The sequence below is a fragment of the Sinocyclocheilus anshuiensis genome, unplaced genomic scaffold, assembly GCF_001515605.1.
Source record: "Sinocyclocheilus anshuiensis isolate Anshui unplaced genomic scaffold, SAMN03320099.WGS_v1.1 scaffold565, whole genome shotgun sequence".
Classification (NCBI taxonomy): Eukaryota; Metazoa; Chordata; class Actinopteri; order Cypriniformes; family Cyprinidae; genus Sinocyclocheilus; species Sinocyclocheilus anshuiensis.
In genome coordinates, this window is record NW_015539869.1 from 163,033 (window position 1) to 173,314 (window position 10,282).

General features: G+C 37.6%; 2 protein-coding genes and 1 long non-coding RNA gene across 4 annotated transcripts in view; 1 reads left to right on the forward strand and 2 right to left on the reverse strand.

Moving 5' to 3' along the window:
• soul5l (heme-binding protein soul5, like) overlaps positions 1–7,444 on the forward strand; it is an 8,720-nt gene extending 1,276 nt beyond the window's left edge. Inside the window, exons 2-8 of the mRNA XM_016481456.1 lie at positions 1,841–1,906; positions 1,990–2,074; positions 2,259–2,379; positions 2,675–2,814; positions 3,238–3,401; positions 6,982–7,079; positions 7,157–7,444. Coding sequence (XP_016336942.1) covers positions 1,841–1,906; positions 1,990–2,074; positions 2,259–2,379; positions 2,675–2,814; positions 3,238–3,401; positions 6,982–7,075 — 670 coding nt within the window. The 3' untranslated portion in view covers positions 7,076–7,079; positions 7,157–7,444. The remainder of the gene's footprint in view (positions 1–1,840; positions 1,907–1,989; positions 2,075–2,258; positions 2,380–2,674; positions 2,815–3,237; positions 3,402–6,981; positions 7,080–7,156) is intronic.
• A 48-nt stretch (positions 7,445–7,492) lies between these two features.
• Positions 7,493–10,282, reverse strand: part of LOC107685033 (keratin, type I cytoskeletal 47 kDa) — an 18,700-nt gene continuing 15,910 nt past the window's right edge. The window contains exons 8-10 of one of the 2 annotated variants that reach the window (XM_016481454.1): positions 9,614–9,656; positions 8,113–8,273; positions 7,493–7,622 (exon numbers count right to left, since the gene is read on the reverse strand). In XM_016481454.1, coding sequence (XP_016336940.1) covers positions 7,617–7,622; positions 8,113–8,273; positions 9,614–9,656 — 210 coding nt within the window. In that variant the 3' untranslated portion in view covers positions 7,493–7,616. The remainder of the gene's footprint in view (positions 7,623–8,112; positions 8,274–9,613; positions 9,657–10,282) is intronic. The other variant, XM_016481455.1, reaches the window with a different exon arrangement.
• Positions 8,921–9,604, reverse strand: LOC107685036 (uncharacterized). The gene is made up of 2 exons (XR_001633918.1): positions 9,313–9,604; positions 8,921–9,092 (listed from the first exon to the last, which is right to left on the reverse strand). It is a non-coding gene; the product is annotated as an uncharacterized LOC107685036 (long non-coding RNA).

The window sequence follows — 10,282 nt, forward strand, 5'->3', positions numbered from 1 at the left end:
CTCTCTGTGTGTGTGTGTGTGTGTGTGTGTGTGTGTGTGAGAGAGAGAGAGAGTGTGTGTGTGTGTGTGTCTCTGTGTGTGTGTGTGTGTGTGTGTATGTGTGTGTGTGTCTCTCTCTCTCTCTGTGTGTGTGTGTGTGTGTGTCTCTCTCTCTGTGTGTGTGTCTCTCTGTGTGACCAAAAACCATATTTTGGGGACAAATGTGTTTCCAGAATTGAGCTAAACCTGACAAATCTCCCAAAACCTCTTTTTGGGGACGTCCTCATTTGTAAAAATGGTATAAAATGTTATGTTTAGGATACAGTATTTATCAATACCTGTCTATAATACAAAAGAAGAACAGCTGGGTAAGTGTGTGAGACAGAACCAGAAGCAGCTTTGCAGGGACTCTGCGTATGACACAGCAGAATTCAATTCCCTTTTCTCTTTATTTATTTTACTTTAGTTTCATAATGAATGCATTTGAGTCCCTCATGTCATTCAAACCCTGACGAGTTTCTTCAGTGAAACACAAATGATATTTTGAGAAATGTCTCAGTATTTATTGTCCATACAGTGGAAGTCAATGGGGTCCAGTGCTGTCCGGTTCCTCAGCGTTCTTCAAAATATCTTTTGTGTTCCTCTGGTCTGGAGAAAGTCAGGCTTTTACAGAAGCGGGTTATCTTCATAGTATTGCAGTGATATCAATATACAGAGCTGGGTAGTATTGTACATATAATCTGGATTATGCATTCAAGTACTTGTAATTAGATTGAATTACATTTTAAAATACGTGTAATCAGACTACAGTTGCTCTTTATGCATTACATGGTTACATATTAATCACACAATAGCAATAAACTCATAATTCATAATTCATTGATTCTCCATAATTCCTCTTTTTCATCTTTTAAATTTTCCTATCTTAAATAGTCTACCTAAAATGTGTGATGTAATGGATTACGTTACTGACTACAATTTTTGTCATGTAATTTGGAATCAGTAATGGACTGCAATTTGTAAGTAATTCTCTCAGCTCCGCTAATACAGTCAAACCAAAATATATCCAGACACCTTCAACATTTATATTCACATTATATCACAGTGTATTCGCTATAGTTTAGAAAATGGTAATACAATATAACAAGAACTCAGAGTTAAACTGCGTCAGAACAAATTCAGCTTGATAATGTCAGATAACTTTGATGGAAAGGTAAGTAAAGTAGCTGTCAGCTGTTACATGTAAGTACACTATTAGATAATACCAGTTTAGCTCAACCAATTACCAAGCAATGCCGTCAGTCTGGGCACTCTTAAAAATAAAGGTCCCAAGCGGGTGTCCCAAGGGTAGATCACATGAAAGTTGAATAAATAAGCTTTCCATTGATGTATGGTTTGTTATGATAGGACAATATTTGGCTGAGATACAACTATTTGAAAATCTGGAATCTGAGGGTGCAAAAAAATCTAAATATTGAGAAAATCATCTTTAAAGTTGTCCAAATGAAGTTCTTAGCAATGCATATTACTAATCAAAAATTAAGTTTTGATATATTTATGGTAGGAAATTTACAAAATATCTTCATGGAACATGATCTTTACGTAATATCCTAATGATTTTTGGCATAAAAGAAAAATCAATAATTTTGACCCATACAATGTATTGTTGGCTATTGCTACAAATATACCCCAGCGACTTAAGACCGCTTTTGTGATCCAGGGTCACATTTTGCTATCCACACTTACATAAATGAACTATAGTGTCCTGCACCCACTATAAAGATATCCAACATTAAATCTGATGTGTGAATAATTCCTGGTCTGACTGTATCTAACAGAATCAGTCTGTATTTCTCCTCAGGCGTCTGATCGGCGTGACGCTGCTGTCTCTGCTGTCTCTGGAGTCTCTGGCCGTCAGCAGTGTGGGGTCAGATATTACACTCATTATTAACCCTCTGGAGGACCACAGAGGGACAGTAATGTGTGTGTGTGTGTGTGTGTCTCTTACAGCCCCAGTAACTCGTCCAGCAGCTTCTGCAGCGAGTCTAGAGAATGTCTTCAATTCGATCTGCTCTGCCGGACGGACGAGTACGAGGTCAGGCGGTCCTCGTGTGTGTGAGTGTGTGAGTGTGTGAGTGTGTGTGAGTGTGTGTGAGTGTGTGAGTGTGTGAGTGTGTGAGTGTGAGAGTGTGTGTGAGAGTGTGAGTGTGTGTGTGAGTGTTTCTGGACTGCGCTGAGCTGAAGTGGTGCTGCGGTTTATAACCCGAGTGTGTTTGCAGGTTCGTCGTTACTCAGCCACGCGGTGGGTCTCTACAGACGCCGAGGCGTATTTCCTCGGGGTCGGAGCCGCCATGGCCTTCAGACGCCTCTATCATTACATCTCTGGAGCCAATGAAGAGGGTTTGTGATGGAGTTCACATCATAAACACCAGCACAGATGAAGACAGCAGTGACTAACACAATGTGTGTGTGTGTGTGTGTGTGTGTGTGTGTGTGTGTGTGTATGTGTGTTTGTGTATATATATGTGTGTGTGTGTGTGTATATATGTATGTTTGTGTATATGTGTGTGTGTGTATGAATGTTTGTGTATATATATATATATGTGTGTGTGTGTGTGTGTATGTTTGTGTATATATGTGTGTGTGTGAGTATATGTATGTTTGTGTATATGTGTGTGTGTGTGTGTGTGTGCAGGTGTGAGGTTTGAGATGACGGCTCCGGTGCTTGTTGAAGTCCCAGAGGAAGTGAAGATGTGGAAACCGGCGATCTACACGCTCAGCTTCCTGCTGCCATCAGCCTATCAGGAGCATCCGCCCACTCCCACCAACGACAAGGTCAGAGCCACCAACTCTAAACGCCACAGACACGAAAATAGTACTGTAATATTAATGATGCTGTTTTGCTGTATTGGTTGTATGTAGTTTTATCTTGGTTTGTTCAAATCTTTTTTTTATTTTAATATAAAAAAATACATATATATATTTGATATATATTTAAAATTTGTAATATTTTATCTGAATATTTGTTCATATTTTACTGTAGTATTTATATTAATATTTAATGATTATTTTAGTGTTCAATTAAAAATTAAGTTTTTTGAATACTAAAATACAAATATTCAATATTAATATTGAATATTTTATTGTGGCATTTATTATATAATAATACTATTTATAATATTTATTTTTGTAGTATTTATTTTAATTTTAATATATATATATATTGGTTTTCAAATTTATAAAAAAACAACAACATAGCTGTATTTCTCTGACATGCCCGACATGGATGTGTATGTGAGGAGTTACGGCGGCTGGATGCTGTCAATCACCTCCCGACTCCACGCCCACCTGCTGAGCAGAGCACTGCTGAGAGCCCACGCCCACTTTAACCACACCCACCACTACACTGTGGGCTACGACAGGTGAACACACACACACACACACACACACTCTACACACACTCACACACACTCACACACACACACATACACATGTACACACACACTCTACACACACACACACACACACACACAGGTTTGTTTTTGTGAAAAGTGGGGACATCCCATAGGCGTAATGGTTTTTCACCTACCCTACCCCTAAACCTACCCCTCACAGGAAACTTTGTGCTATTTCAGATTTTCAAAAAACTTAATTCTGTGTGATTAGCTTGTTTACCCGTGGGGACCTCAATTTAGGTCCCCGCCATGACATGAGTCCCCATGAGTCTGTGTGTATTCAGGTTTAAGTACCCACCAGAATAGAAAAACAGGTACGCGCACACACACACCCAGAGGTGTAAAATCCAGGGGTCAGAAAGTAAAAGTCCTGCCATATGTTTATTCCACCCATGAACTCAGCAGCTGATTTCAGCAGAGGAGGAACCACGTCATTCCTTTCAAGTCTCAAGTCAAATCCCAAGTCCTCAAAGAGTTAAAGTTAATGTGATAATTAAGTGACTAATTAAATGATGAGTGTGCATTAGTGATGAACACCTGCTGTTATTGAGAATTACAGAGGATCAGATGTTGATGTTGATGTTAACATTGTTAACTGTTTTTATTTATAATATCTGCTGCTTTGCTTCTGTGAAAATGAATAGAGACATCAGCCTTAAACTTTGTTTTTGTCATTTACATCAGTTATATTTGTATAAGATAATTACACATTATTAAATAAAAAGCGTCGCAGCACGAACCTCTACCTCCGCCAGCAGGACCTCAATTTCAGACTCAGTAAAGTTCTTTTCTTTTCCAAGCATAGAAGAGACCATAATCGTGTAATAATTTATTTTATTATGATATGAAACGTCCAATTTTTTTTTTCAATGTTTTTTTTTCAAGTTTTGCAAGAATTTCCTGACATTAAACTTTTTATTAGTTGTCATAGCAAGTGATTTTAATATTGGATGGCTTACTTTTTATAAGATGACTGAAAATTTTACTTGAATTCGTAGTTTATTCTTACTTTTGGAAACCTAATTGTTTTAGAATTACTATTCTATTATTATTTCTGTTGTTTCTAGAAGTAGTAATTTTGATAATAGTCAATAGAAAAAAATATAACCACACACACATTTATATGGTAATGATATTAATTAGGGGGCGTGTACAAGCTGGAGATCTGACACCAGTCAGCTGCGCACAATTTCAACATCATTTGCGATTTATAAATGCCACATCTGGAAGAGAGGCGCACGCACGTGTTTTTGTGCACACGTTCGTTTTCTCTGAATCACACTTACGCACTTTTGAGAAGTGATCTTAGAACAAATTTAGGATGGTTTATACGCAACATTTTATAAATGAGGCCCTAAGTGTTTTAGAATGTCCCAAAACCATGCCTTGAATAAGCACTGACTGTATTTCTTTATACTTGAGTCCAAGTTCAAAATAAACACACTCTATGAACCGCTCCATTGTGAACGTACGAGCTGTATGAACCACTGCCAGCTGTAAAGTGAACAGGAAGAGTTTGTCCGAGCTCAACTGGTTTTGCGAGAGAACGCACAGTTTCTCGAGGGAATGTGAACGAAATGTTTTTTCCTCCCTCCTTGAATTGTTTCCACTCACTCCGATTTTTTTCTACCACCATGTCCCTTTAACGGCTCTGTATTTTTATTTTTTTTTACTTCACAGAATGTTACAAAACTTGGGAAAGGTTTTGGCACTTTATATGTGAATATGAAAAAAAAAAATAATGGACATGATTCAAAAAGGTTAAATGGTCCTAAAAAACAAATGGCTACTGAAAGCTCATTTTTAGTGATATCAACCTCAAATTTGGAACACAACTTGTTCAGATTTATGGCTTTGATTTTCTTTAAGTTCTAGTTTAAAACATGTTTTAAAAAATATACATTTAATGTATAATTTTAAAGTAGTAAAATAGTATGCCATGTTTTTTTTTTCCATTAAAATAAACTTAAAATTGTATAACTTTATTTGACTTCAGCAACAATCTGCCAAGTGTTTTCTTGAAAGGGTTATTAAAAAATGTAAAAAAAGGTTAACAGGTAATAAATGAATCATAACTATTTCATAAATACAATTCAGTACCATATCCCCCCAAAAAAAAATACATAAGTACATTAACTTTTTTGAAATAATAATAATAAAGCCTGAACAAAACCAGAGGGTTAATAATTTTCCGAAACAAGATTTCAGTTCACGTCACCAGTCCTCCTGTGATATTTTATCCTTGTTGAATCAGCTGTTTCTCATGGCTACTTTTTATTTCTACTAAATTATTTTTTTAAAGAGGTTGCATGATAATTAAAATAAGTATAAAATTAAAAAAGAACAAAACAGTACTACTATCTTAATTCAAGCTTGTGGTCTTCTTGTGTCTGATTCATTGCTGCGTGTTATTCCAAATAACATTTCCCTGTTGTTTTCAGATTACAGAAGTAAAAAATTAGTTTCATGACAACTTTATTTCTATTTTTTTTACTATATTTATTAGGGCTGGGTAAAAAATATCGATATCTCTAATAATAATCGATTCTCAGTTTTACGAAACGATATCGATTCTTAAATTAATTCCAATAATCTATTAGTCTGGCCTGTTTTCAGCTAATGGATGAAACATTGAAGTGCACTTCCCATCCAATAAATCACAATAAGCATTGTGCTTTGGTGCTTTTAATATGAAACAAAGTCTCAGATTTCAAATTCTGTCCATTGTATTGCAGGATTCAAACAATAAATGCCGTTTTGGCGCTGTTTAATGTGGAGTGACAGATCGCTGTAGCGCACGTGAACTGATCATCTCCTCCACTTTATTACTAGTTATAGCACAAAATAAACATGACTAAACATCCGAAGGTAAGTTAAAGAAAGAGTACAACTTTACAATCAGTATCCTGTCTCGTGTAATCGCTCAATCAGTGTTTCAGCTGCGCAAAGATGTCAATATAACGGCTTGTAAACAATGTCACGTAACGTCACATTTACCTCAGAAAAACATATTCGGTGACCATAAACTCAGTCAGATAGAAAAATAAACCGTAGAGAGGAGCATTTTGCTAAATATATGCACCATGTAACATATTAATTATAAATTTTACTGTTCTTCAGTGTTTAATTTGTTTTTTGATGATAGCCACCATTTAAATGTTTATATTTCAAAAAACGAACTGAAGTAGAAATGTCATGTAATTGTAACTTTTATTATAAAAACTTAATTGTGTGATTTAAGCAGTTGTAGCCTATAGCCTAAAAAATCAGTCAGTTTTAACCTTCAGTATTATAGTAATGTAGCACCAACTGACTCTCATGTATATTTTACAGCATTAGTTGAGAGATTCTTTTTTCCTCAAGAAAATTTTGCATGTGTACCAGATATATATCCAAAATAATCGAATCGAATTGAATCGCAAGCTTGTGAATGAGAATCAAATCGAATTGTGAAATTTGTGTCAAAACCCAGCCCTAATATTTATTTATTTTTTCACGGAAATCTTGATACGTTTAACTGCTAACTTTATTTCTTTGCGTGTTTTAGTCCCCTGAAGCTGCTAAACAGGCATAATGAGGTGTGGTACGTGGTGGAGGGAGACCCGGTCTGCGGAGAGGAACACACTCCAGACACACACTGAACAGGTAACACACACACACACACACGCTCGACCCAGACGTGTGTCAGTGTTTGATCTGAATGTCTTGGTTTCCTTCTTCAGGTCTCACAGGACGCCGATGATCTTTCTCTGTATGTGTGTTTCGGTGAAATCGTCTTCATCCCTCAAACAGCAGCCTGAATCTCGTGTTCAACAATAATCAAGACATCTACTGCTCTGTGTATTTAGTCTCCTAGTGACTGTCATTAAACCTCCAGAACGACTGTACAGTAGTATTTCAGTGCAATAATCCGCTTCACTCATCTCAGATCAATAAATGTAACATAAATGATGAATGCTGTGTTCATTGATGGCTAATAAACTTTGACTGCTGACATCTTTGTGTCTGTGGCTTGCTTTGTGAGATATTATTGACTTTGGTGAATAAACACAGAGCGGTTCAAGAGTTTGAGTTTTATTGATGATGGTCACATGACACTGTAGAGAGACATCAGCGTTCGATTGGTTGAGCTTTGATGACATCAGCACCACCATGAAGACCCGCTCATCGCTCCACTGGACATTATATCTATAGAATCAAGAGAGGAAAGATCTCATTAGTAAAATCTCACGTATGTCTTTCTAAACTGACCTTAAAAGTGTCTCCATAAAACACGGACGTAACTCAATCAGTCACGTTACTGGACTAAAATTAAACGTAGAACCAGGTCATTTCTTCAACAAAATAACCGCATTTTAAACCGTCTATTTTGTAAGTGTTAGCCTGCAGCAGGGCTATTATCGTTAACTAAAATTAAACCTAAAACCATAGAAACACATCTTTGTTATCTGAAATAAAATAAACGTCAACTGAAATAAAGGAATATATTAGAACGCATGACCCTCACAGTGCATTGTGGGTATTTGCTAGCTGTTGAGTGTACTTCGGTTATAGACTCGTTATCGCGGTGCATTATGGGATTGAATGAGGTTTATACCCCAATTTAAGGGCATAGGGGGCGATTTTAGACACAGTTTAGACCAGATAAACACAATCAGCGCACTGTGACGGATCGTACCTCAGCTGCTGGACTGCCTGATGACATCACTGCATCCGCTGCTACCCCCTCCAATGACATCAGAGCATACCCTGTTGCTCCGCCCACCGCCGTCTCGCTTGCGCCGGAACCACCTGACTGCGCTTCAGAGGGGGTGGGGACTTCGACTCCGCCCCCTGCACCTGCGACCAATCACAATCATGATCACAGACACTCAAGTCTTGTCATTTTAATAACAGGTATAAGATGTAACAGAAAACAGTATACACTAAATGTAACAAATGTTTTAAAAAGATTACATTCTAAAAGATGAACCATTAAAGAACAGTAATTAAGAATCAGAACATCTTACCCCAGACAGCAACATAGTGTTGGCCCAGATCCAGCCCACATCTGGCCCATGTGAAATCCATGCGGGCCAGATGTGGGCCAGATCCGGGCCGAAACTGTCTGCTGTCTGGGACGATATGCCGTGTTTTAGTCCAAATTAAAACGTTAAATTGTTTTAGTATGAACAAAGGTTTGAAAATAAATATGAAGTCTGTAAGAAAACAAACACATTTGCACCATGTTTTTAGGAGTAATATGTTGTATGAATCAGTGTGAATGATATATGAGAGGTATAAAACTATAAGTTTTGGTGTTTGTAAGTGCTGTAAGAAAGTGTAAGAAAGCTTTGAAAACATGAATTGGAATTGAAATCTACAGATAAACCGATAAGGTGCATTAAAATAAACACTTAAATGTGTATTTTGGATGTTTTCTTTCCACTTGTCTGAACGTAGACATGATTATGGAAGCAAAGTAGACCAAAATCTCAAAAGTGATCAATGCATGAAAACAACAACGCTTCTGTCTGTAGTGTTTCGCGTTAGCATTTACATTTATGGCAGTGCACGTTCACTACCACGATTTAACATATTACCAAATATCAGCTTTGTAATCAGGATTTTTGTAGTTTCGAAGTCCGAAATTTTCACACGTTAAAAAATAAATACGATCTTACGTTGTGTCAACCATGTTTACACACTGCATCTGATACTTTTTTTGGTCATAAAAAAATTCGGATCAGGTTTGTTTTTCTGCGTTTTCGCACCCGTAGCGAGCATTCTGATAGGAAAGGATGACGAATACAAAAAAACGCATACGGAAATTTTGGACTCAAGGTCAGTCAAGGTCAAGGTCGTCTGAAATTTTCACACGTTAAAAAATAAATACGACCTCACGTTGTGTCAAACACATTTACACACTGCCTCCGAAACTTTCGTCCATCATAAAAACAATTTGTATCAGGTTTGTTTTTCTGCGTTTTCGCATCCGGAGCAAGCATTTTGATAGGAAAGGATGACGAATACGAAAAAAAAAAAGAAACGAAAAAACACATTCGGATATTTTGGACTCAGTGTGCAAGGACCTTGAGTCCGAAATTCTCGTCTGAAATATTAGTAATGGATGACGAATACAAAAAAACGCATATGAAAATTTCGGACTCTGTATGCAAGGACCTTAAGGCGTAACTCACCGGCAGCGGCTGATGAAAGCAGACCGCTCTTCACAACCTCCACCTTCAAGGCCGGCGTCTTGAGCGCGGCGAGGTTGCTGGGCTCTCCGGCGCCCTCCAGCAGAGCTTTATACGTGCCGATCTCGCGCTCCAGCTGGACCTTGGTGCTGAGGAGCATCTGGTAGTCACGGCTCTGCTGCAGCGTGTTCTCGCGCACCGAGGTGAGCTCGCCCTCCAGAGCGCCAGCCAGCTGAGCCAGAGAGAAGAGCTGAGCCTGGTACTGAGCCTGCGCCTCCACCAGACGCTGCTCCAGATTCCCCTTCTGCAGCACAACACAGGTGATCCGGCAATTAAACACACATCTGACGCATGATGTGCATGATCAAATACAAAATAATTCTGCATTAGCATACTGACTATACTCTAATAATCATTAGTAAACTTAGCACAAAAGATGTCTCTTCTGCTCACCAAGGCTTACTATTTACTGTAAAAATTGTGAAATATTTATACAGTTTAAAACAGCTGTTTCTATGTGAATCTATGTTAAACTGTAATGTATTTCTGTGATGCGCAGCTGTATTTTCAGCATCATTACTCCAGTCTTCAGTGTCACATGATCTTCAGAAATCATTCTAATATGCTGATTTGCTGCTCGAGAAACATTTCTGATTATTATCAATGTTGAAC